This window comes from Lissotriton vulgaris, chromosome 4_1 (assembly GCF_964263255.1).
Source record: "Lissotriton vulgaris chromosome 4_1, aLisVul1.2, whole genome shotgun sequence".
Classification (NCBI taxonomy): Eukaryota; Metazoa; Chordata; class Amphibia; order Caudata; family Salamandridae; genus Lissotriton; species Lissotriton vulgaris.
Window position 1 is genome coordinate 1,676,112,396 of NC_141691.1, and position 26,109 is coordinate 1,676,138,504.

Here is a 26,109-nt window from a genome sequence, read left to right on the forward strand (position 1 = left end):
GTCAATGCAGTGACATGATAACATAACATTTCTACTTGACCTACTTTTAAATATAATGCACTCACCTTGTGAGCTACAAGCCATACATAGGGGTAACTTAATATTTGAAGGTATGTTTTTCACTCTGGAAAGAGACTATTTTGACAGGTCGGACTGCAGGTTTGAACTGCAGGTGTGTGATGACATTGGGAGGCTTGAAGCCATAATGCTGTTGCCATGTTGGTGAATGGCGCAATAAGTGAACTAACCCTCAAGTAAAATCTGGCTTTTGATGCCATGGGTGTAGTTGTAGATTATATACTATGGATTTACAGGAGAGCTAAATATGCCAATCAGGGATTAGCCACTTTTTTTCGCAGTTTAGGCGTCAGAGTTCATGTACTGGGTACTGAACAGCAGTGCCCAATGTGTAGTGTCTAAAAAGCACTAAAATTCAACAACAAATAGCAGAAAGGAGGGTTTTGTCAAACAACTGTTCTTGAAAATTCCATAAGGATCTTAACAACAAATCCGGGCACAATGAGAACAACTTTCGGAATTTGGAACATCTTTATTGCAAGATGAAACCCTGCATGTGACCTCAAAAAAAGTACTTCCAAAACCAACTTTTCCTGAATAGTCCTGACCTAAGCCAACACTTGTGGAATCATTTAAAATGTGGAAAATGCATATGTATTCATTTTACTCTAATCCTATGCAAATGCAAATTAGTGACATATTTATTGCAAGATGAAACCCTTCATGTGACCTCAAAAAAAGTACTTCCAAAACCAACTTTTCCTGAATAGTCCTGACCTAAGCCAACACTTTTGGAATCATTGAAAATGTGGGAAATGCATATTGATTCATCCTACTCTAATCCTTGCAAATGCAACTAAAACCAAGTCATCTGAATATTCAATAAGCTTTGCAACAAGTCCACCTATATGGACCCCAAACATTATCTATCTGGATAAATAAGTCCTTGTTTAACATTTTAAAATCTTTCTAGTTGCAATCCACTGCTAACTTAAATATATAGTTTAATAAATGAATAACAGAGTTTATAAAGCACATAAAGATGTCCCAAAGGGTGTCCCAGGTCTGCCTGTACCACGATTTACCATCATACAAGATTAAAGTGTAGAAAACAGCCAGGTTTTCAGTTGGTTTCTGAAAAAACTCTCACTGATAATAAGGCAAAGAGTGTGAGCCAATTTGTTTCATGCTTTTGCTGAAAAAAACAAAGGACCTGCCTCCTCTTCTAGCAAGCCTAACCGAAAGAATGTCAAAAAGTTAGCATAGGAGGATCTTAGATTTTTAGTTGGACTGTAATGCTGAACTCTCTCCGTAAGATATGTATGACCTGTGCAGCTGGAATCAGACTTTTTCCCAGCCCCACAGATTTTCAGAGGTTGTAGGGGAAGAAATGGCTAGCTAATCATTTTGGAAGGCCTAGATAAAGAATGTTAGTGTAACTCAACCTGGAGTTCTCAACACAGACTATGCTTTTACAAAACTCTAACGTTAGTAAGGTATGAATTTCTTTAATGACCATAGCATTAGGAAACATGCACCCAAGACTGAAAGAATTTGAGGGTGAAAGTACAAGTCTTTATCAAATGTTATGCCCACATTTCTGACCACCAAAGATAGTGGTGGAGGAGTTACCAGACCATCTGCTGATCACTCACTGGCTAAGAACCCATTAGCACCACCAAAAGTAAAATCTCAGTTTATCTGAGCTACCCTTTAAGTGATTCTGCTTCTTCCACTCAAACACTTTAGTGAGGCAAGCTTTGAAAATCAAAAGTCAAAATCCAATAATGTCAAGAATCTTTTGCTGTGTCTGCTAGACCTATTAGAGCCCAAGCTTGTCCAGATACGTGATCGCCAAGCCATTGTCCATTCTCAACGTCATGCTGCATGTGACCTTGTCTCTTGCTGGAGTTCTCAATGAGAAAGCTCTGTCTAGGAGTTCCATACAATGTATGTGTAACTGTCTTTCCTTCTTGGATCACCCTATGCTTGTAATTACTTCTCCACTTCAAATCCCACAATCTTCCTGACTTCCCTTCAGCTCTACTACCAACTAAGACATGGACTTCATCCTTTACACCGCTACCCTGTGAATGCGTGCTTTTCGCTGTAGCCTTCCTTCCCAAGACAGAAGGTTCTGGCCCACCGGACTGAGTATCAGCTGTTTCCCGACCAACTTGAAGCACCTTTCGCCAACACACCACATTACTTGTCATACCCTATATTAATAGAATCCGCCTACCATCTCTCCTCCAGCTGCAGACCTAAACTTGCCACCGTAATATTGGCAGCCTTACTTACAGATCTTTTAATTCTCTTATCTATTACTTTTTTATTCTATTTAGAATCTTCATTTTACCTCAATTCACAATCGTTATAAGCACCACAAAAGTGCAATAACCCTGTCACCAAAAGCCAGCTACCCACCAAAACATCGACACACAGCAAAAGCAAAAACTTCACAAAATATGTCCGGTCTCCCAACCATAGGTTACAATTGAATGAATGCTGCTCAGTCCTTTAAAAATGCCGTCTCTGTAGTAAGGACCATTGTACCACACAATGCTATGGGACGCATTCATGCTCAGAGCCAACATCTGTCCTTGACAGGTACAGCCCTGCTCTATAAAATGGCCACCTCCATAAATGACTTACCACACATCAATAAGGTAAATGCTAAGGCACCACATGCCTATGAGTGCCTTCCTCCTAGTGTGTTCACTCAGCTCATCTTTATATCAGCTCCACCACATGCACAATGGGGCCTGTTGGAAGCTCTCTTGTGCCCTATTGGATTGGAGTCAATCGACCACGTATCTTGGTCCCACAGCCCTGCTCATGACCTGAACTACTATCTATGCTTCTGGCATTTAAAAAATGCATCCATTAAAAATTGAATGTGCGGAAACATAACAGAAACTTCTTCTTTCCGACCATTTATATGGATGTTCTCAAACCACATCACTTAGTAGACTGTTATCACACTCAACCACATGCAAGCACATTCAAACCTCTGAATATTAAAAGCCTTGTTTACCCAAACCAGCAAAGCATTTCAAAACACGGTGACCATGCAGTCATCCTAAACTCACTGTGCCAGGGAATAATGATCCACGCTTGCTGTGTACGAGAATAATTTTCTGAGCAGTAGCAACGATAAAAGAAGAGAGGTGTTTATGTGTACCAATGTTTTATTAATGTTTGGAATGCTGGATTTATATTGCTGCTTCCTTCTGAAAGGGCAGAAATGCCAGCCTATAATATTAATTTATGTGACTTACAATAAAGTTGTGCATATTTGGTTTCACTGTAATGGCTGGCAGTCATGCTTAGCAAAGGCAAAGAAACGCAGAATCCTTTGCAGTCTTTCATCATCAAGAAATACTCTGCACCCCTTACCCTATTTTGCTACGTCCTTAACCGCCATATTCATGAAAATCGGCATTTGCGATTCTGTAATAGCGGAAAAAAAGCGAATCGCTATCCAGAAATCGCAAATCCGAATTCATGAAGAATTGCGATAAAAAAAGCGATTCGCACGCGATCGCAAATTCCGTTAGCGATGACCGATAATCGCAGAAAAATCGCTATATTCGGCTACCCGCTCCGGGATTGCGAACTCGCAAATAGCGATATCGCTATTTGCGATATCGCTATTTGCGAGATCGCAAACTCGCGAGATCGGGAAAACGGGAAGTCGCATTTCGAGCCCAGTGATGACATCACAACCAGGAAGCTGCCGGTTCCCACCCCCATTCTCCACAGTGAGGCTGACTGAGAGGGAGCAAGTTGGAGAGCTGCAGCAATTCAGGAGAGAACTACAGAACCACAACTCTGCTACAATGTCTGAGGAACCTGCACCTGGCACCAGCAGCTCGTCTGGGCGCAAAAGGAAATTAAAATTTTCGGAGCAGGAGCTAGAACACCTGATAGAGGGGGTGGTGGCAAACCATGAGAGACTGTTTGGAAAAGATTCCAGGAGGGTCCCTGAACAAGAGAAGCGCAGGATATGGCAGGGGATTGCCTCGACTGTGAACTCCGTGGGAGTGGCGGACAGGTCCCTCGAGGAGTTAAAGAAACGCTGGTATGACCTCCGAGGCCGTGCCAAGGAGAAGGTGGCGGCGCGCCTTGGGGAGTCCTCGGGCACTGGAGGAGGAGGACCAACTGTCCCACCCAATACTGCCATGGAGGACCAGGTGGAGGACACCCTGGAGAAGGAGGCCTGTGTAGGATTTACACGACTAGACTCATCCCGCACCACCCAAGACACCCAAGGTAAGTGGCATGCGACTGCGACCCTGCCCCCTGTGGATGTCCATGACCAAATAGGCTCCCCTAATGTCCCATAGGCATGCCATAGTTGCACATCAAGGAATGTCCTGAAGCATTGTGGGAGATGTAGTCTGGCCACAATGTTGTAGTACCACAATGCAGCCAGACAGGTCCCAAAGCACACAAAGCCACAGCCATTCAGGGAATGTCACCCAGCATGCATGTAGCAACTGCACGTCTGCCAGATACATGCAACTAATGATCCACCACTTACCCCCACAGGTGGCGAAAGCAGCGATAGCGAAAGGCTGCAAATCAATGAGGAGGTCCAGGAGGAGGAGGTGCCACCACCAACCCAGGCACCAGCCCCTGCCGCTGCATCAACACCAGCAGCAAGATCCACCTGCAGTGTCCCCCCTGCGACTGGTGCAGCACCCACAGCCGCTGCCAGGCCAGCCACCATTGTGCCTCCTGCTACCGCTGCACCACCTAGAGCCGCAGCCAGGGCAGCTACCATTGTGCCCCCTGCATCTTGTACACCAGTGAGAGAGCGCAATTTGAATGAAAAGTATATCTGTACCATATTTACAAGCATATCGCATAAACGTAGAAGTTATAACATGAAGGAGCACTTGTAGTGTATAAGTTAGCCGATGTAACCTAAGTAATAGGAATTGTATCTGTATTCACTTTAGAAATACATTAGAAAGACCGTATATATATAGTGGTCTAATATAGAAATGTGAAAATGCTTAAACGTGCTAAACTGAATATACGTATGTAATCATTAGACGGAGAAAGAAGATGAATTATAAAGCGAAGAAATGTGTAGATTAGATAGCACTATGTAGAAACGAGAATGTAAACGTTGTATTTTATGTAACATGGATTCAAGTATAATCACCGATTCGCTAATTCGATATATATATAAATGTGTGTTAAAGGTTATACTGTGTAGACGAAGGAGTTTTAGAAAGTGTGGTCATGTGTGATTTTAACCTAACGGACCAAGCGTTCGCAAGAGAGTAGTCCACTGCATATAATTTAGTGGTCTCACAGGAAGAGGGGATAGCCTTGATCTGTACGTGCGAGACAAGAGTCAAAGGTCTTGCTAGATTTAAGGTGACAATGCTGGACGAAGTTTATGGCCTAAGTGAGATAAGAGACGCTTGGAATTTGGGGTCTTGTTTAGGAATGACCGTTCACAGGACCAAACGAGGTTATGATCACAACGGTAATGAATGGAACTCTGATGAGGTGATAGACTTTGCTCTGAAAGTGTCAACTGGAATGTCAATGAAGTCACCAGCAAGATGACGAAGATGGCCTAAGAAGCAAGGTCAACTTAACAGACGACGCGAAGAGATGAAGCTATGGAAAAACCCAAGAATGAGAGCATGTGTAAATGTATACGTGGTGGGCGTCAAGGGGCGTTCCACCCATACTGTGATTGTGTATTTAGGGACAGCACCCCGGGGAGAAGTTAGCGCAGAACAGAAGATCAGAGCGCAGATGGCCTGAGGAGTCAGAGAGAAAGAGCAGAGCGCAAGGGAGCAGTGGCCGAGGACCCTTAGAGAGCGGATGGGTAGGCAGAGAGGGTACTGTTTCTCGATAAGTTACCATTAGAGGCTAAGAGAGTTTGAACTTCTTTGGAAGTCAAACTGCTGACACCTTTTTTAGGTAAGGAACTTGCGAAGTAGGGATGTCACCTAGTATAGAGTAGGGACAGATTTAACTTGTTGTTTTCTTTTATAGATGACGCAACGGATCCACTTTGTGTCTATGCTTTTTAATCTGTTGATTCTGGAATTGATCTTAATTGTATTCTTTTGTAGACTTAGATTCTTTAGGGAATTTATGTTCCTTTTAGTTCCTGTATACTTGTTGAATCTTATTCTGAGAGGATTATATATGCAATTTATTCTGATTTTATATTAAAACTTTTAAACTTTATCAGTCGTAAGTGGTTCTTCAGAGTTGCGTCAGTCTATGGGGTTTGATTTAACCTATGTGGGGTTGCCTTTTACTCAATGACAGAAAATAATCGATCCAAAAGGAAGAATGAGATAGGTATCTAAGTAATCAGAAAAGGTATCAAAATCTCATTCCCCGCAGTTGGTAGCAGAGAAAGATGGTTTTCTTCTTGAGGAAGACAACCTAGGTCAGGTCTAGATTACCCCAAGGTCCCTAGTCATCGACGACCAGAAGAAGAATCCCTGCCGAAGAAGGTGCTGACGGTGCGAGAGAAAGGCAGCAGAGTCGGTCGAGAGTGAGTATAAGGGTCATGCGTTGCCAGATTGCGGTGTTTTGTGTTGTACCTGTGTTGTAATGTCAAGCGGAGTTGAATGCCTGTAGTGTGATTGAGGGAAGGTTGTGAGCGCGCGCAACCGGATAAAATCTTAAGTCTAGAGAAGGGCTTAAGTGGTTCGGGTGTATCGAACACCCAGAGTAATTGTCTACCATTGTAAAGGGGGTCATGAGGTACCATTGATCGCCCTTAGGACCGATGATAGGGGGAGTGACAGAGTGAGTGTATGAGTAACGGACGCTGGTCGGACGTTTACTGTGTGTAAGTAACCTATCAGTTAAGGCGAGCGTCTGAACGTGAGAGGAAAGACGTCTCGTCCGTTGAGGTGACAATTACAGTTAGACTGTGGACGTACAGTCAAGAAAAGTGATCGCTTGGACGGAAGTAGTCATTTTTCGGCGTATGAATGAAAACGCATGCAAGATCGTGAGACGAGTTGAGAAAGGAGGGGAACTGCTGCAGAGGGAACGAGTGACGTCAGCGTAGAGCCGCGCTGAGATTGGCTGGTCAGCGTAGAGTCGCGCTGGGATAGGCTGGTCAGCGAGAGCCGCGCAGGGATTGGTGGTTGTCAGCAAGAAGTAAATAAGGAAGAGAATTAAAGGAAAATCGTAGATTTTGAGAATGAAGTGTTTTAAACGTTTAAGGGCGATCTTTAAGAAAGATAGAGGAAGCTTGTATGCAGGGGAAGAAGCTCCACCAGAAGGCACACCAGCTTATTATATGGCGGTGAATGTAGGGTTACACTCAATACTATGGATCTCCGAGTGGAGTAAGCTAACAGAAGGAAATGAGGAACTGACGTTTCCGAGATACGGGACGTTTAGGTTAGAAGTATTGAACCAACTGAAAGCGGTAATGCTAGCAACGAGACCTCTACCGAGGCCAACACAGTTCGAAGCCCTTAGTGCATGGTTTAGAACGGCACACGAAAAGAGCTTGAATAGGCGCCAAGAAAGAGTGAGACGATCGGTAAAAGCAGTGCAGGATGCTAAATGGGATGATGAAGCTAAAAAGTGGAGGGTGCAAAAAATAGAAGCAGACAAATTGTACCCAATGCTAGAGGTTACGGGAGAAAAGAAACCTCTAGAAGAAGATGAGGATAGCGAGCCGGATGAGGATCTGATAGAGAGGCTATTATTAGATAGACCACCTCCGTACAACAGAGAAGCCGAAAGTCCCGAACTACAGCAAGGGGATGGGGCTAGGTGGGGGGAATATAAACCGCTCCCCACATCGGAGTGGGATCCCAAGAAAGGTGAGGAAGTACCTCAATCTAGTCCCGTACAGAGAGTAGTAGGAAGATTCGTGGTCCAGAAGGTGCCAGAAACGCAGCATGCAAGGTCGTATCAATTGCCGGATGCTCTACAAGTACCTGTTACCATAGGTCCTATAGTGTCAATCTACAACCCGGAGGGAGTCCAGCAGGAGGAACAGGCACGATGGGACAGGGAAAGGGCAGAGATGGAGAGTAGGAATAATACGATCAATTCCCAAAGGCAGTTGCTAGGACCAAAGAGTCAGAGTACCCCATTGGATTCAGCAACGGGTCCCTGGATAGAACAAGGGGGTCAGAGAGGACAGATGGATCTGAGGGGACCGAAACCGAAAACCTTTAAGGAATTAAGGGAGTATTTGAAAGAATGGGATGCTGCCGAAGAGACTCAGAATAAAAGATTAGAAACAGAAGCAGAATGGAGAGATCAGGATAACAGGATCCTCTCTCACTGCGGAGCTGGCGAAAGCAGCCCGGAGTGGGAGGGAGGGAGTCAAGGAAGCAAGGGAGATACTTGCCATACCATCGGTGGCACTAGACAAATGTGTGAGGACAAGAGTGCAGGGTGTGGGGGAGTGCCTCGTCTCATTCTTAGTGAGGGAGAACGAAAGACGCAGGAGTACCGAGATAGCTTCAGGTGCACTCACCATGCCCCGGGAGAAAATGCGCGACATTGGAGTCACGAGAATATAGGGAGTCGCGAAAGGTCTCGCCATACATCCAGTGATCACGGACGGGATCGCGGGAACATGGAGGACCGTGAAGGACCTTACCGTTTATTGAGTGACACCAGACAGCAAGGGAGTTGCAGTGATATAGAGCAGAACGGAGGATCCTATCTTGCATCTAGAGAGACCGAGCCGAAAAGACAGAACGCAGTAATGGGGGAGAGAACATTGTTCCACCATACCCCAAGGGAGGATGGGAGAGCTTGGGATTTAGAGAGGTGGGAGCAAAGAGAAGCAAGAAGGACGCCTCATAACTCACCTGCACCGAGACATAGGGCTCGTAGTGGGGGTGAGAGGGATGTATACGAACCACCTAGGAGTGAGGTACTGAGAGCTGAGATAAAAGCAAAACGGCTCGACGTAATGAGTTTAAAATCAGATTTGGATGAAATAATAGACGGCACATTGCCAATGGAAAGGATAGAGCTGTATGATCAGGATGAAATACTGTTTATATCTAAGGACGTTACTCGGAAAGCGAGGGCAGTTCATGAAAAATTATCTTAGTTGGCAGACAGGTACATGATAGACTTATCCCGAACTAAAGCTTTACAGGGTAACCATAGGCTAAACTGCACGGATCAGGATCTAGATGAGCGTAGGACGATTGGGCTGAAAGTACACATAAAGGAACTGATCCTGAGTATCAGAATGTGGAGGGATTTGGATAAATGGGAGGAAAGATGGTCCAAGAGGGGATCCGTCAGAAGGAGTACACTTACGAGGACCCCGGATGGAGAAATAATGCGAATGGAAGCTTTCCCTTTGCGAGAAATCGCGAACGGAAGCTACGTGCATGTGCCCTGGAGTAGGGGGGATTTAGCGGCATTTACCAATTCCTTTCCAAAGCTCAGGGAGAATCCCGTCGAGTGGTATAAACAGGTAGAGAGGTTTGTGAAGATCTCTAAGGTACTGTGGATCGATTTGAACACTCTGTTCGATATCGTAGTACCCGGAGATTTGTGGACGGCATGCAAACTTAGTGTCGAATGGCCCATTTGTGAACCCACGAGGGATGCCCGGACGAATGGTCCATCAGAGAGAGTCATGGAAAAATACGAGAGGGTAATTGCATGGCTAAAAGAGAAGGTACCGTTGCAGGACATAGACTGGGTTAAGATAGATCGAACAACTCAGGAGCCTAAAGAGACCGTTCACGAGTTCTATGAGAGATTGCTGAAAGCATTCAAACAGTACAGTGGGTTGGATGTGATGGATCCCAAAGACATAGGACAGTTTGTGTCAAAGTTTGTCCTGGGACTGCGACCAGACATAAGCTTGATGATAGAACAGCATTTGATCTGTTGGCAAAACAAACCTTTAGATGAGATTCTGAGGTATGCGAGGTACTGTAGCGATGAAATAGATTCAAAAGCAAAGAAACTTAAGGAAAAGCTGATGTTGGTGCAGATGCAGTCAGCTGGAAAGGGTGGACAGCGACAACAGGGAACAGGAACCCTAGGAAAGAAACAGATTAATCAGAGCAGAGATGAGGAAGAAAGACCAAGACCGAGGGTAGATATCGCGACACTGAAAAAGACAACGAGGTGCCATCAGTGTAACGAGGTGGGACATTGGAGACGCGAGTGTCCCTATAATGTCGAGACGGGGGAATTAGAACAGGAGGAGGATGAGGTTCAAACCAGCATGGTAAAGGGAACAGCAGTCCCAAAGGGAAAGTTTATCAAAGGGGGGACTCAGACTCCTCGAGCCCCGTTCCCTCAACCGCCTCGCATTGCAAATGGAGGAAAAACCTATAGACAACTGCCACTGTTCGTAGGAGGAGAAGAATGCTACTACGTTGATCCTCTTACAGGGCAACGAGTGAATAGGGAAGAAGACTGCACTCTAGGAGCAGCCCTGGAAGTAGACCAGAGAGGACCATACGTAGAGGCTGAGGTGGCTGGATGTCCTACGACCTTTTTGGTAGATACGGGGGCCACTCGATCCACTTTGAGATCGGCGGTAGTCCCAGGTTTGCCAATGTCGGGAGAGACGATTCAGGTGGTAGGAGTCGCAAACAGGAGAATGACGAATCCTCTGACTGAACCAGTGTCAGTGAAGATAGGGAACTACAGTGATGAACATCAGTTTGTGATTTGTGATTCTAGCCCTGTGTGTCTACTAGGAAGAGATCTGTTGTGTAAACTAAATTGCACAATATATTGCACACCTGAAGGAGTAGAAGTGCAGACTAACGATGATGATGCCGATTTTAAGGTTGTAAACTTGCAGGAATGCGTGGAATTATATCCTACCCTAACCGTTGAGGAGCTTCCACAGGACTTGAAGGAGACAGTGTCAGCTGAGGTGTGGGATTTTATTGGAGAGGAAATAGGTCTGATTAAAGGGGTAGAACCGGTAAAGATCATGGTAAAACCCAATGCTGAGTATCCAAGAACACCACAATATAAGTTGACACCGGAGACAATTGCAGGAATAAAGCCTGTGATCGAATCCATGATTAAACAGGGAATACTGAAGGAGATCGTGGGAAGTCCATGTAACTCCCCGATTATGGGTTTGCAGAAGCCTAGTGGAAAATACAGAATAGTGCAGGACCTTCGAAAGATTAATAATATCGTTGTTTCATGTTGTCCAGTGGTACCGAATCCATCAGTAATATTGTTTCAGATACCGTTCCAAGCTGAATGGTTCACAGTGATAGACTTGTGCCAGGCTTTCTTTTCGATTCCTTTAGACGAGGAGAGCCAGTATTTGTTTGCTTTTAAGCTGGAAAATCGCGTTTTAACATGGTGTCGTATTCCCCAGGGGTATACAGAGAGCCCATCGATTTTTAACCAGCTGCTGAAGAAAAATCTTGAAAGTCTAGTACTGCCCAAGAACTCGGTTCTGGTCCAGTACATAGACGACCTTCTAGTGGCGTCAGAAACTGAGGAAGCTTGCAAAGTAGACACCATCACCTTACTAAATCACTTGGCCGAGAACGGACACAAGGTGTCTCCAAGTAAATTGCAGTATTGTCTGACCGAAGTGCAATACTTGGGCCATAGGATTGAAAAGGGAAAACGGAAGGTGTCTCCAGACAGAATAGAGGCAATCATGAAAATGAACGCGCCTAAAACACAAAGAGAAGTCAGGATGTTTCTAGGCATGGTTGGTTATTGTCGGCAGTGGATAGCCAACTTTTCACTGAAGGCAAAACCTTTACAAAAACTGACGCACAAGGGGGTGAGTGATCCGGTACCATGGGACAAAGATTGTTTGATGGCATTTTTGCAGCTGAGGGAGGACTTGTGTCGTGCCCCGGCTTTGGGAATGCCTGATTACGAAAAACCATTCTTGCTTTACTGCTGCGAAAGAGAAGGTTGTGCTTTAGCAGTTTTGGCCCAGATACACGGAAATGCGCGTAGGCCAGTTGCGTATTTTTCGGCTACATTAGATCCAGTAGCCGCAGCGTTGCCCGGATGTCTCAAATCCGTTGCTGCAACGGGTGTCAGCATTGAAAGATGTGAAAATGTGGTAATGGGACATCAGTTAGTGGTGTACGTACCGCATTCTGTGGAATTGTTAATGACCAGGACTAAAACTCCGCATCTGACGAATAGTAGGCTCACACGCTACAAACAAGTCATATTGGCTGCTGAGAATGTGACCCTAAAGAGATGCTCTGTCTTGAATCCTGCTACTTTGATGCCACTTCCAAATGACATTGATGATGAAATCTGTACAGATCATGACTGCCTTGATGTGACTGAACTATGCACCAAACCGAGACCAGATATCGTGGATGAGCCATTGACTGACCCCAATGAAATATTCTTTGTTGATGGTTCATGCATAAGAGACGATATCGGTCAGCTGAGAGCAGCATATGCAGTTTGTACAATTACCAGAGTTGTGGAAGCCGCCTGCCTGGAAGGAGTACACTCCGCTCAGGTAGCTGAAATCATTGCTTTGACCCGTGCCTGTTTGGCAGGTAATAAAATTCGAGTCACCATATACACCGATAGCCAGTATGGTTTCGGGGTAGTTCACGACTATGGGCAGTTATGGTCTCAAAGAGGTTACATGACCTCCTCGGGTTCCCCTATTAGGAATGGAGAATTTGTGAGATTATTGTTAGAAGCATTACAAGGTCCGACAGCCATAGCGGTTGTCAAATGCGCCGCGCACACAAAGAATACCGACTTTGTGTCGCAAGGAAACCGATACGCAGACGAAGTTGCACGTTATTGTGCAGAACAGGGGTATTCTCACACCAATGTAGAAGTAGGGGGAATACAAGAAAGAACTGAGTTGACTATGTTATTAGACACTGTAGCTACGTGGGACGAACTGAAGTGTGTTCAGGAAAATGCACCAGATGATGAGAAAAATGCATGGGAGACAGCTGGATGTACCAAAAGTGAAATGAATTTTTGGATTTCTGCAGATGGGAGAGCAGTTTTACCAAACGAACTTGTTAGTCCAATGGCAAGGAGATTGCATGGACCAGCACATATAGGTAGAGATGCTATGGTGAGAGTATTCAGACAAACGTGGTACAATTCGAAGTTTAGAGTAGCGGCAGAAGCAGTATGTCAGCGTTGTGCTATCTGTCAGCAACTAAACGTAGGGAAAAGAACACCAGTCACATTGAGTCACATAGGGAGGTCTGGGGGGCCTTTCAATAGAATGCAGCTGGATTTTATTGAAATGCCCAAGTGCAATCGACTCAGATACGTCTTAGTGATTGTCTGTATATTTTCCAGATGGGTTGAAGCTTACCCGACACGTAGGTGCGATACACTTACAGTAGCAAAACTGTTGCTTAGAGAGTTGATACCGAGGTTTGGGGTGCCATCCTCTTTGGAATCGGACAGAGGAGCTCATTTCAACAGCGAAATAGTGAAGATGCTATGTTCAGCCTTGAGTATTGACCAGAAGCTCCACTGTAGTTATCGACCAGAAGCTTCGGGGATTGTAGAGCAAATCAACAGCACAATTAAATCCAGACTTGCCAAAGTTTGTTCATCGACATCTCTGAGTTGGCCTGATGCACTTCCATTGGTTCTTATGAGCATACGTAGCACACCAGATAGAAGAACAGGTCTCTCTCCACACGAGGTGCTAATGGGAAGAGCTATGAGATTGCCATCGGTTCCGACTGCAGCATTGTTGAACATCACAGACGATTTGATCTTGGACTACTGCAAGGGACTATCTGATGCCATTCATTCTGTGTCCCTCCAGGTCCAGGCTGCAGAGGTTCCATCAGCACAAGACTTGTGCCATGACCTGTGTCCGGGGGACTGGGTCCTGGTGAAGAAGCATGTCAGGAAGAACTGTCTAGACGCGCGCTGGCGAGGACCGTTCCAAGTCATACTAGTTACGAACACTGCAGTAAAGTGTGGAGGCTTGCCCAACTGGATACACGCCTCACACACCCGAAGAGTTCCAGCACCTCTGGAAGAAACAGCTCCTCTCTCGGATGAGAATCCAGCGGAAAGCGGAGAAGCCACAGAGAGGGAAAGTCAAGCTGTAGAGGTGATCGAAGAGGCTGAGCCTGTGTCGGAACAAGCTGACGACGGTCAGGACACCAGTGAGACCGAAGTCCCCTCAGAAGAGGAAAGTAGCTGGGAGTTCGAGTCAGATACCGAACAAGCTGCAAGTGATCAAGAGACGAGTCCAAGAACAAGGAGCAGGAGGACAAGGAATGGAGAAGCTAGTTGGCCGGAAAGACGGAGAAGGTCAACCTTGAGAGCAAATCCAGAGAGCACCCTTGTCCCGATCTCCGAAGATTCAGAGCCAGACGAAGAAGCTACGGATTCAGGCTCTGAGAGTCCGAGAAGATCAAGAAGGGTACGTGTGCCCTGCAAAAGGTACGCCACCCCAGAGTGGACTTATCTAGCAGATGTCTTGGGGACAGAGATCTGGGAGAGTGAGAGAAGTAAGTGATCAATCTCGATCCATTTGTGGCGGTGGAGATATGGATGTTGACGCCTGGAATCGAGACTGAGGGGTTACTGACTTTCACACTTCCCATTCCCCTTTACCTAAGTCGGATCAAAGACCTAGTACTGAATCGATTAGAGTTTCCGACTTTTGGTCATCAAATACCAGCACAAGAAGAAAAAGTCATTCATTTAGAATTATTGGAACATGTTATTAGAGCTGCAGGTATGAGAATCATTGTAGATGCATAAAGACTTTTGTGTTTAAGCTATAAAGAAGAAGATAACCTAGCGCCGAGTGGAAAGAAGAATACAATTAGGGATTGCATGTAGAGGACGGAGAAGGGTTAGGGTTGTCTATTGCTGAAGAGAAAAAGACATTGTTGTGAAAAGAGACTTTTTGTTGATTAAGAGCGCTTCACAGACTGAGAAGGCAAATAAAGCAAGACAAAGACTTGAAAAGAAAACTTTTCTTCGAAAAAGAAAGAGCTACGCTGTTTTGATAACATGGAAAATGGCAACCCAAACCGAAAAGCCAAATGCATAGTAGGTACACTAATAGCAGTAGTAATTTTTCTCATTATTACAGTAGTTACCATATCATACATAGTAGGACATACAAGCGTAAGGGAGGCAACAGATGTGAAGCCTGTAACGACTTTGAAACCTGCTCTTGTTGGGAAGAAGGAGGAGAGCAATGTCATCCGTGAAAAGGCGTCACTGGCAGATGAGGCTCGTAGGTTACACGTAGACGAGTCGCAGGGAAATTTTAGATCAAACGCATATGCCAAGCTATTATATGAGTATATTGATGCCATGGAGGCCAAGGATTGTTATGTGTGTATGCAATTGCCGGCTTCCGTAGATGAAGGCATCAGATATCATCATCTCCCACTGACATATGGGATAACATGTAGTTTATTGCTCAGTATATTTTATGGTAGAGAAGGGTTCGAGTACTACTTTTCAAATTATGATTCGGTACTGCCTGAAGTCCCGAATTATAAACAAATGAATAAGTGGGACTATCACAAAAAGGAAGATAGATTAGCCAAATTCTTTCTTCCTTGGGATACATTAGATACTTCATATGCACGCAGAAATAATCTGACTTGCAAGGTGTCAGAGGTAGAGAAAAAGTTCATAGGACAAGTAGATGACCGGTACAGAAGGCAGAAGATTCTAAAAATGTCAGGACAGTGGAAAACAGATTGGACCGAAGAAGAAAAAGCACACAAGAAGAAGGGTAGCAATGGTCCAATAGCTTTGGATAGAACGCAGAAAGGAAAGTTATGTTTAACTCGAAGCAAGACATATTATGAGAGTGTATTTGTAGGTGAAGTTAATTGCGAACATTCTTTTAGGTTAGAGTACTATACGAAAGATTTTATGAAAGGGATGCAAGCGATTCCTAATGTATATTTTGTATGTGGAAGAAATGCCTATGTAAAACTGCCTGACAATTGGTATGGTTCGTGTTACTTGGCAATTGTCTTCCCCAAAATATATCATGCAAAGGATTTAGAGATCATAGAAGGAAAGACTTCGAGAAGAGCGAAAAGGGAAGTAGGAGATGCTGAGGTAGTTGGAGACATATTTGGAGCAATGTTTCCTCTTTTAGGTTTGATACTTAACGATGTTAAGATCAGGAGACTAGCTACAGTTGTAGATAGATTGTCTGCAAGTACTGCAAGGTCATTAATGCTAGTAGAAGGAGAGATGCAGTCGATTAGGGCAATGGTTCTTCAGAACCGTCTTGCTTTAGATGTTCTGCTAGCAAAAGAGGGCGGAGTTTGCAAGGCTTTGAAGGTCCAAGAATGTTGTACTTACATTCCAGATAATTCAAAACCACTTGAGAAAGTCATACGGAACATTACAAAGATACATAAAGAAATCGAAGATTTAACAAAAGTAAATGTTTGGGAAAAAGTAGGACATGGAGTGGGAAAAGTTGGAAATTGGTTTGCCAATCTTGGTAAAAGCGTTATTTGGTACATATTGAACCCTGTTTTAATAATATTGATTTGCATAATCACATTGTTAGGTTTAGTGAAATTGTACAAATGGTATAGGTCGAACCGGTTACAAAGATCCATGAGAGAGCAGGAAAGGAGATTAGCTGCTTTACAAGATCAACAGTATAAAAGTTTAAGAGCTCTCGAAACGATAAAAGAGGGAACCTTGTAACTAGTTCTGTGTAGAGTGTCATTCAAATTGAAATTAGTGATGACCCCAGAGGTCATCAAAGGGGGGAACTGAGAGAGCGCAATTTGAATGAAAAGTATATCTGTACCATATTTACAAGCATATCGCATAAACGTAGAAGTTATAACATGAAGGAGCACTTGTAGTGTATAAGTTAGCCGATGTAACCTAAGTAATAGGAATTGTATCTGTATTCACTTTAGAAATACATTAGAAAGACCGTATATATATAGTGGTCTAATATAGAAATGTGAAAATGCTTAAACGTGCTAAACTGAATATACGTATGTAATCATTAGACGGAGAAAGAAGATGAATTATAAAGCGAAGAAATGTGTAGATTATATAGCACTGTGTAGAAACGAGAATGTAAACGTTGTATTTTATGTAACATGGATTCAAGTATAATCACTGATTCGCTAATTCGATATATATATAAATGTGTGTTAAAGGTTATACTGTGTAGACGAAGGAGTTTTAGAAAGTGTGGTCATGTGTGATTTTAACCTAACGGACCAAGCGTTCGCAAGAGAGTAGTCCACTGCATATAATTTAGTGGTCTCACAGGAAGAGGGGATAGCCTTGATCTGTACGTGCGAGACAAGAGTCAAAGGTCTTGCTAGATTTAAGGTGACAATGCTGGACGAAGTTTATGGCCTAAGTGAGATAAGAGACGCTTGGAATTTGGGGTCTTGTTTAGGAATGACCGTTCACAGGACCAAACGAGGTTATGATCACAACGGTAATGAATGGAACTCTGATGAGGTGATAGACTTTGCTCTGAAAGTGTCAACTGGAATGTCAATGAAGTCACCAGCAAGATGACGAAGATGGCCTAAGAAGCAAGGTCAACTTAACAGACGACGCGAAGAGATGAAGCTATGGAAAAACCCAAGAATGAGAGCATGTGTAAATGTATACGTGGTGGGCGTCAAGGGGCGTTCCACCCATACTGTGATTGTGTATTTAGGGACAGCACCCCGGGGAGAAGTTAGCGCAGAACAGAAGATCAGAGCGCAGATGGCCTGAGGAGTCAGAGAGAAAGAGCAGAGCGCAAGGGAGCAGTAGGCCGAGGACCCTTAGAGAGCGGATGGGTAGGCAGAGAGGGTACTGTTTCTCGATAAGTTACCATTAGAGGCTAAGAGAGTTTGAACTTCTTTGGAAGTCAAACTGCTGACACCTTTTTTAGGTAAGGAACTTGCGAAGTAGGGATGTCACCTAGTATAGAGTAGGGACAGATTTAACTTGTTGTTTTCTTTTATAGATGACGCAACGGATCCACTTTGTGTCTATGCTTTTTAATCTGTTGATTCTGGAATTGATCTTAATTGTATTCTTTTGTAGACTTAGATTATTTAGGGAATTTATGTTCCTTTTAGTTCCTGTATACTTGTTGAATCTTATTCTGAGAGGATTATATATGCAATTTATTCTGATTTTATATTAAAACTTTTAAACTTTATCAGTCGTAAGTGGTTCTTCAGAGTTGCGTCAGTCTATGGGGTTTGATTTAACCTATGTGGGGTTGCCTTTTACTCAATGACAGAAAATAATCGATCCAAAAGGAAGAATGAGATAGGTATCTAAGTAATCAGAAAAGGTATCAAAATCTCATTCCCCGCACCAGCAACACCAGCAGTCACACCCCCTGCATCTGGCGCACCAGCTACACCTGCGGTCACACCCCCAGCAGCTGTCGCCACAACATCCGGGGCCGCGCCAGTTGCCACACAGCGGCCAGCCACAGACTCAGGCCAGCAGGGCAGGCGTGGCAGGTCACGCCAGCACTCCACTCCAGCAAGCAGGCGGGCCAATGAACAGGGACTGGCGCGGCTCAGCGTTGAAAGACGCATGTTGCGGATACACCAGCGCCAGGCACAACAGCAAGGAGCTATTCAGCTGCAGCTCCATATGATAGGGCGCAATGTGGCCACAGTTGCAGGCCACATGGATGGCATGAGGGCAGCCATGGCAGGTGTGGGGCAGCGATTAGACAACATGACTGCAGCCATGGCAGGTGTGGGTGAGGGAATGGCCCGCATGGCTGCAGCCATGGAGGCCAACACCGTTGCCATGTCGACACAGCGCAGTGCAGCACGCCGCCGCCACCGCCAACTTATGAGCCGGCTGGCCTCATACAGCAGGGCAAGTTATGTAGCAGCAAATGCTACTTCTCTGTTGGCGCGGCGCTCCCTGACCCAGCAGCACCAACTAGTACAGTGCAGTGAGGACATGACTAGGGTGCTGGAGCACCTCACCACGGCCGTCATTGCACTACACCCTCCAGCAATACCATCCACTGTGGGGGGTGATGATGCTAGTGAGGGGGCGTCCAGCGTCAGCTCCCACTCTGCCTCACATATCCCACCACACAGCCGCAGCACCAGGCCCACGCCAGGTCCTGAAGCCCCGGAGGAAGAAGCCCCTCAGAGGCGCTTGGGCGCAACGCGCAGTAGGCGCACCTGAGAACTTCAGACTATCATTGGCACAGGCTGACGTTAAGCCTGCCATGTTGTAATACACAGCAGTATGCTGTAATACTGTTTGTTGGAGTTATTTGTACTGGAACCTTATTTATTTTTTGTGAATTGAACAAATACATTTATTTTGCTACACACATTAGCGTTGTGTCATCATTACATTTTGCATGCATTGTTGATTTGTGGGGTGATGGAAGAGGTTGTACTAGAAACTGTTCACTGTGATGTGGTTGCGACGTCTGTGCCCTTCTGCTGGGTTCTCCCCATGTGCATGGCGCGTATGTGCAGGTGGCCGGTTGTCCCCCTCAGATTCACTGCCAGAGATGTCAACAGGTATCCGGCGCTTGGTTGCAATGTTATGTAGTATTGCGCAGACAGCCACAATGCGGCAGCACATTTCAGGACTGTAATACATGGCCCCACCTGTCTTGTGCAGTATGTGGAACCTGCTCTTGAGCAGGCCAAATGTCCTTTCTATGCAATTCCTTGTTCGTATGTGTGCAATATTGTAGCGCCGTTGCTGGGGTGTAGCAGGGTTGAGGTATGGGGTCAGGAGGTATTCACGGAGGGCGTAGCCACTGTCACCTGAATGAGAGGAGCAGATGGTGATTGCCTGTGCTGCGCTGTTACATCTTAGCAATGTGACATTTTCAACTAATTGTACTTACCAAGTAGGTGTCCTTCCCCAAACTCTCCCCTGACCAGTCGTGTGTGGAGGCCGCTGTGCCGGAAAATGAAGGAGTCATGGGTACTCCCTGGGTACTGTGCGACAATGTCAGTGATGTATGTCTTAGCATTGCAGACCATCTGGAGGTTGAGGGAGTGGTAGGACTTTCTATTGCGGAACATATACTCCATGGCAGCTGGTGGGCAGATGGCGACGTGGGTACAGTCTATGCATCCGAGCACATGTGGAAAATGGGCTACATTGTAGAATTGTAGCTTGGTCATGTCCAATTCCTGTTGGCTGGCGGGGAATTTGATGTGACGGTGTAGCTGGGTGAGCATGGCGTCAACAAAAGTGTGGAGGCAGCGTGACATGGTGGGCTGGGATATCCCCCCAGCAGCCGCTACTATCCCCTGGAAACTCCCGGAGGCCAGGAGGTGCAGGCTACACAATACCTGCACATGTGTAGGCACCGCATTGGTACGGCTTGTTGGGTGCTGCATCAGGGGGTCAAGATCCTGTATTAGCTGCATTATCATTTCCCCATTCAGCCTGTATTTAGCATATATCTGCTCTCTGGTTTGGCCCAGCAAGGTGACCCGCTGGCGGAATATCCTGTCCTGGATCCTGCGTCTCCTCCGTGCTAATCGCTCTAGCCTTCGACGCCTCACCACCATGTACATTCCTGGCATTGTGGGACTCCTAATGCTGCTGATGATGATGGTCCTTATGTGTGATTGGTCAGGCCAGAACCTGTTGGTGATAGGATAACGGTTTTTTGAAAGTTTTTTTTGCATGGCTTTTATGGTTACCACCTGCTTTGAGTTGTCCTTATTTTGCGCGGTGCAAATAGCGATTTTTGGGTTCGCTATTAGCGATTTTTCTTGAATACCGATTGCGATTATATAGCGAATTCGCTATTATTTTTGCAGAATCCGTGGTTTATCGCATTTTCCGATTCGCTAATGCTCACCTGCCGGGATTCTGCAAATATATTAGCGAATTCGCAATTCTGTGTTTGCGAATTCGCTATTTTGATGTTGAATGCCGATTACGGAAATTGCGCCCGCATTTGCATTTTCGCAGCGATTGCGGGCGCAATTTTACTTCATGAATCAGGCTGAAAGAAACTCCAGGCTGCTCTCGCTGCGCTATTTGAAAGCCATTCAGAGCTGTGCTGGAAAGCAAGAAGCAGAGGTTCAGTTATAAAAGGAAGGGAAGACACAGACAATGGTGGGGATGGGTAATAGGAGACCACATCATTTTTTAGGTCGAGCCTAGCAGTGAGGCATGCTGTATCTCATCTATGGACATTAATCACACCCCTCGCTCCCCGTTAGTTCCTGTATGTGCTTATCTAAATTCCTTTTCTTTACTTTTTTTTATTTCAGTAATTTTTTATTGAAAAGAAGAGTTTTTGTATACAAGGTACAGTATACAGGGGTACAGTCAAAGAAAAAGTGGAGACGCGGGGGGGGGTTCATAATGTTCATATAATCGGTGGCTTTTCTTGTCCCGGCCCCTGGCTGCCTCCCCCTCGCCTACTTGTCCGGTTAGGTTTGGCTAATTTTTGCATTTGTCTAACCTTTTGGTAGGTGGTTCATGTCCCTGGCAACTGGGCCTGTTACATGCATTATTGCTTCTCAGCCTATTTCGTTACATTTTGGCACTTCTTTTTCTGTTTCTGCTTGACCAACAATTGTGCAACCAATGCAATCTTTTCATCTGCAACTGCTTTCGGAACGAAAGGCTTGCTCCTTTTCTCTCACATCCATCCACTGCCAACACGTTTCTCTTCATTTGCTCTCATCCTTCTGTCCACAATTCTCCCTCCCCTGTTTGCCCATCCATGCTTTGTGCAGCACGTCCTCCGCGTCTCTTTAGCTGCACGGAAACCGCAAATTGTTTATTTTACCTTTTATTGGTATTTGGTTAGGCACGGAGAGAACTGGCCTTGATCACTCCATGGAATGTTTTTGTTTCTCTACTCCCCCCCACCCCCCCTCCCCCCCACACACGGCATCATATTTTACATGTTTAAACCTCTTCAGAGTTTGTTTTATCAAAAGGAGTAAATATTACCTGGAACGCTGTCAGTATAGGGCACGTTATTTGTGTTTCATTTTTATAATTATTTAACATTACTCAAAAAAATAATAAAAATAAGGCTGCAGCACAAAGCTACACATAAAACCGATATTCATGTGCCACTGTAAATGTAAATGTATTTGAGCTTATATAGCGCACAGCTACCCACAAAGGGTTTCCCGGCGCTTGCTTAGGGAACCCGTCCTGGTATCCTCTGCCCACATGCTTCCCTTCATTTGCTGTCCTCCGTCCCCCTCCCCCCCCCGCTCCCCCCGTCACCCCTGCATGCTTTGTTCAGCACTTCATCCCTGTCTCTGGGTGCTTTATGTAAGGTTTGTATTTCCTTACTCAACGCAGGAGCCACCCACGGCATCACATTTTACATGTTTAAACTTCTTCGGAGGTTGTTTTATCAAAAGGAGTAAATACTACCTCCCTGTTTCTCAAAGGATGGAAGTGCTGGAAGTCTGTCAGCATAGGGTATGTCATTTGTGTTGTGTTTTTAAATTATTTTACTTTACTTAAAAAAAAAAAATAAGGTTGTAGCACTACGCTACACATAAAATAGAACTGCCTGTGTCACTGGCGTTGTCTCAACCCTTCCAGTTTTACCATAGTATCTCCACTTTTCACAAAAGGGCTCTTTGGACACATTGTTTAAATTTAAATTAGGCATGGGAGTAAAATTCCGCTTGTGGAGCTTGCGGATTTTTCCCACTACGAGCTCCACGCAGTGCTCAGAGTTCCACGGAGAAGAGTTTTTTCCTTGCTTGCGTTTGCCAATTTTAAGTTGGCGAGCACGTGTTAGGAAAATCTTACTCCAGGCCAACTCCCAGCAAGATTTCTTAATGCAGGCGTTCGCGGATGCCTGCTACCAATCATGTTGAGAAACCTTAGGTTCGCATTGACGAAGCTGCAACTCGAGTAGAACATCTTATTGTAATACAATAATGTTGGTGGTAGCGTTTCTCAGTGAGAGAAAGCGTCCGCACCTTCTGTCGGAGACTATTTCCTCTGGGCAGGTCGTGTGTACTAGCTGAACTTACAAGACTTATCATGGTCTACGGGACTCCTAACTACATGAACATAAAGAACTGATCTCCACAAAGTGACTTACGCGACTCTTTTGACAATCTAACTGGAACATACACCTGTATCATCTTAACTGTCAGCATCTGAACTAATAGGATTCTTAATATAGCCACATCGTACCTGCTTCGCCCTATTAACAAGAACTTTTCGAAAATAAGACCTGTTCATCCACATCTAGATTGCCTTGAAAAAGCCCCCAGAGGGCGAAACACGTGTCGGCAGAGCCAAGCTGGAAAAAACTTTTTAATGTGTTTGAAATAAAGATCTTGAAAGAACTACATACGGTTTTGGATCCATGCTTTGAAGCTTCCCTATTACTTATGAACTGACTGTTGAAACTGGTGAAAAAGAACTATAATATCAACTTTGTATTTGGAAACATAAAAAGAATGTTTGTTCCTTGACTTTGGACTTCAAAGAGGGTGCTTATTGTAACCTGGTCTTCCTTTGAGTATAGAACATCTTATTGTGCAGCAAAAAGAAGCAGCACCCTCTTTTGATGCGCATGGTGCCATTCGCGCTGGTGTTTGTAGCATGGACAAACATCCAGGGCTGAAATTAGCGCGAATGGCTGATCTATAGCACTCTGCTACTTGCGGAACTCTGCGTGGCATTGCAGAGTTTTTTGGTCACTTCGCTGAACTCTGCGTAGACCCCCCAGGCCTAATTTAAATATGTGTTTGCAACCGTGCCGACATAATACTGGTGTATAAATAGATTTATATTATACAACAACAAGCATGCAACCAATGCAATATATACATTTAGAACAAAATCTCTGTTCTCATTGGTACTGCCTCATTCTAAATCCTCTAGATAGTGCTGCTGCTGCTTCTCTGGTCTCATCAGTAATTCCTACATTTTAAGTCCTCTAGACAGTGCTGCAGCTCCACCTCTGTTGCTAGTGGTAATTCCTCAATCTTTGTCTTCTAGACAGTGCTGCTAGCTCTTTCTCCAATCTCATCAGTAATTCCCCCATTCTAAGTCCTCTAAGCAGTGTTGCAGCTGTGCCTCCGGTCACTCTGGTAATTACTCATTCTAAGGGCCATATGTAGGAAGCCTAATTGCGCTCGCAAATGCTGAAGTTCGCAGAATTTCAGCATTTGCGATCGCAATTAGGGCAGTGTGCTATGTAGCACACAAAACCCACATGCAAAATAAGGAATCACAAAATTTGTGATTCCTTATTTTGCTATTGCATTTAACACCTTGGCTGCGCAGGATATTCCTCTCCTGTGCTGGGCAATAATGATCTTGGGTGTGGTCATCACAAGCTCAGTTCGTCATGAGCACACGAGCACAGTGCCTCATGACGAGCTGAGCTCGTCATGAGCACCGAAGGGGTTAAGGAATAGCAATTCCTTAAATGCAATGTAGGAAGCACCCAAGTTGTGCGACATTTGGCTTAAGGAATTGCAAAATACCACCAACTTCAGGTTGGTGGTATTTTGCAATTGCTTTGAAAAATGCGCTTTTTGGCATTTTTCAAAGTGCCATGTGGGTCACATAAATGCCCTTATGGCATGTATGTGGGCCACATGTGCACACATGTCAATTTCATGTCAATTTCAGGGGTGTAAAAGGGTGTCCTATTGACAACCTTACAACCCTGAAATTGCATTCTCAATTTGTGATTCTCTAATTGAGAATCACAAATTGAGAATGTTTTCCCACTCTTCTAACTCATAGGAATGAATGAGAAGGTATTCCTTATTTGCGAATCGCAATTTGCGATTCAAAAATAAGGAATACGTGGGATTCGCAATAAAATTTGCTAATCCTACCTACATTTCGTTTTGCGATTCTCTAATTGCGATTCCCTAAGAATCGCAAAATGAAAATTACCTACATATGCCACTTAGTCCTTTAGGCAATGCTGCTAGCTGCTTCTCTGGTCCCATCGGTAACACTCCCATTCTAATCCTCTAGGCAGTGCTGCTAGCTGCGACTCTGGTCTTGTTGGTAATACCTCATTCTAAGTCCTCTAGACAGTGCTGCTAGCTGCTTCTCGGGTCCAGTTGGTAATTCCTCATCTAAGTCATCTAGACAGAGCTGCAGCTGCTTCTCTAATCCAGTGGTAATTCCTCATTATAAGTCCTCTAGACAGTGATGCAAGCTGCTACTCTGCTGATGCCGGTAGTTCCTCATTCTAAGTCTTCCAGACAGTGCTGCTAGCTGTTACTCTGGTCCCGTCAGTAATTCCTCATTCTAAGTCTTCCACACAGTGCTGCTAGCTGCTTCTCTGAGTCCTCATCCTAAGTCTTCCAACAGTGCTGCCATCTGCTTCTCTAATTACTCATTCTATGCCCTCTAGACAGCGCTGCTAGCTGCTTATCTGGTCCCGTCAGTAACTCTCCCGTTCTAAGTCCTCTAGGTAGTGCCGCAGCTGTGTCTCTGGTCACAGTTGTAATTCTTCATTATTAGTCCTCTAGACAGCAGTGCTGCTAACTGATTCTGTGGTTCCAGTGGTAATTCCCCATTCTAAGTCCTCTAGACAATGCTTCTAGCTGTTTCTCTGGTCCCCCATTCTAAGTCCTCTAAGCAGTGCTGCAGTTGTGTTTGTGGTCACAATGGTAATTCCTTATTCTTAGTCCTCTAGACAGTGCTGCTAACTGCTTCTCTTGTCCTGTCAGTAACACCTCCATTCTAAGTACTCTAGGCACTGCTGCATCTGTCTATCTGCTCCCAGTAGTAATTCCTCATTCTTAGTTCTCTAGACAGTGCTGTCAGCTGCTTCCCTGGTCCCGTCAGTAGCTTCCCCATTTGTAATCCTCTAGACAGTGCTGCTAGCTGCTTCTTTGGTTTCGTTGGTTATTCCTCATTCTAAGTCCTCTAAACAGTGCTACTACTCTAGTCCTAGTGGTAATTTTTCATTCTAGGTCCTGTAGACAGTGCAGCAAGCTGCTACTCTGGTCCTATTGGTAATTCCTCATCCTAAGTCTACCAGACAGTTGCGCTAGTTGCTACTCTGGTCCCATCTGTAATTCCTCATTGTAAGTCTTCCGCAGAGTTGTACTAGCCACTACTCTGGTCCCATTGGTAATTCCTTATCCTAAGTCCTCTTGAGAGTGCTGCTAGCTG

General features: G+C 44.9%; 1 protein-coding gene across 1 annotated transcript in view; it reads left to right on the forward strand.

Moving 5' to 3' along the window:
• Window positions 1-26,109, forward strand: part of LOC147724397 (endogenous retrovirus group 3 member 1 Env polyprotein-like) — a 135,914-nt gene that overhangs the window by 24,232 nt on the left and 85,573 nt on the right. Inside the window, exons 2-3 of the mRNA XM_086918034.1 lie at window positions 15,861-16,471; window positions 23,962-24,053. Of these exons, the coding sequence (XP_086774160.1) occupies window positions 15,861-16,471; window positions 23,962-24,053 (703 nt within the window). The remainder of the gene's footprint in view (window positions 1-15,860; window positions 16,472-23,961; window positions 24,054-26,109) is intronic.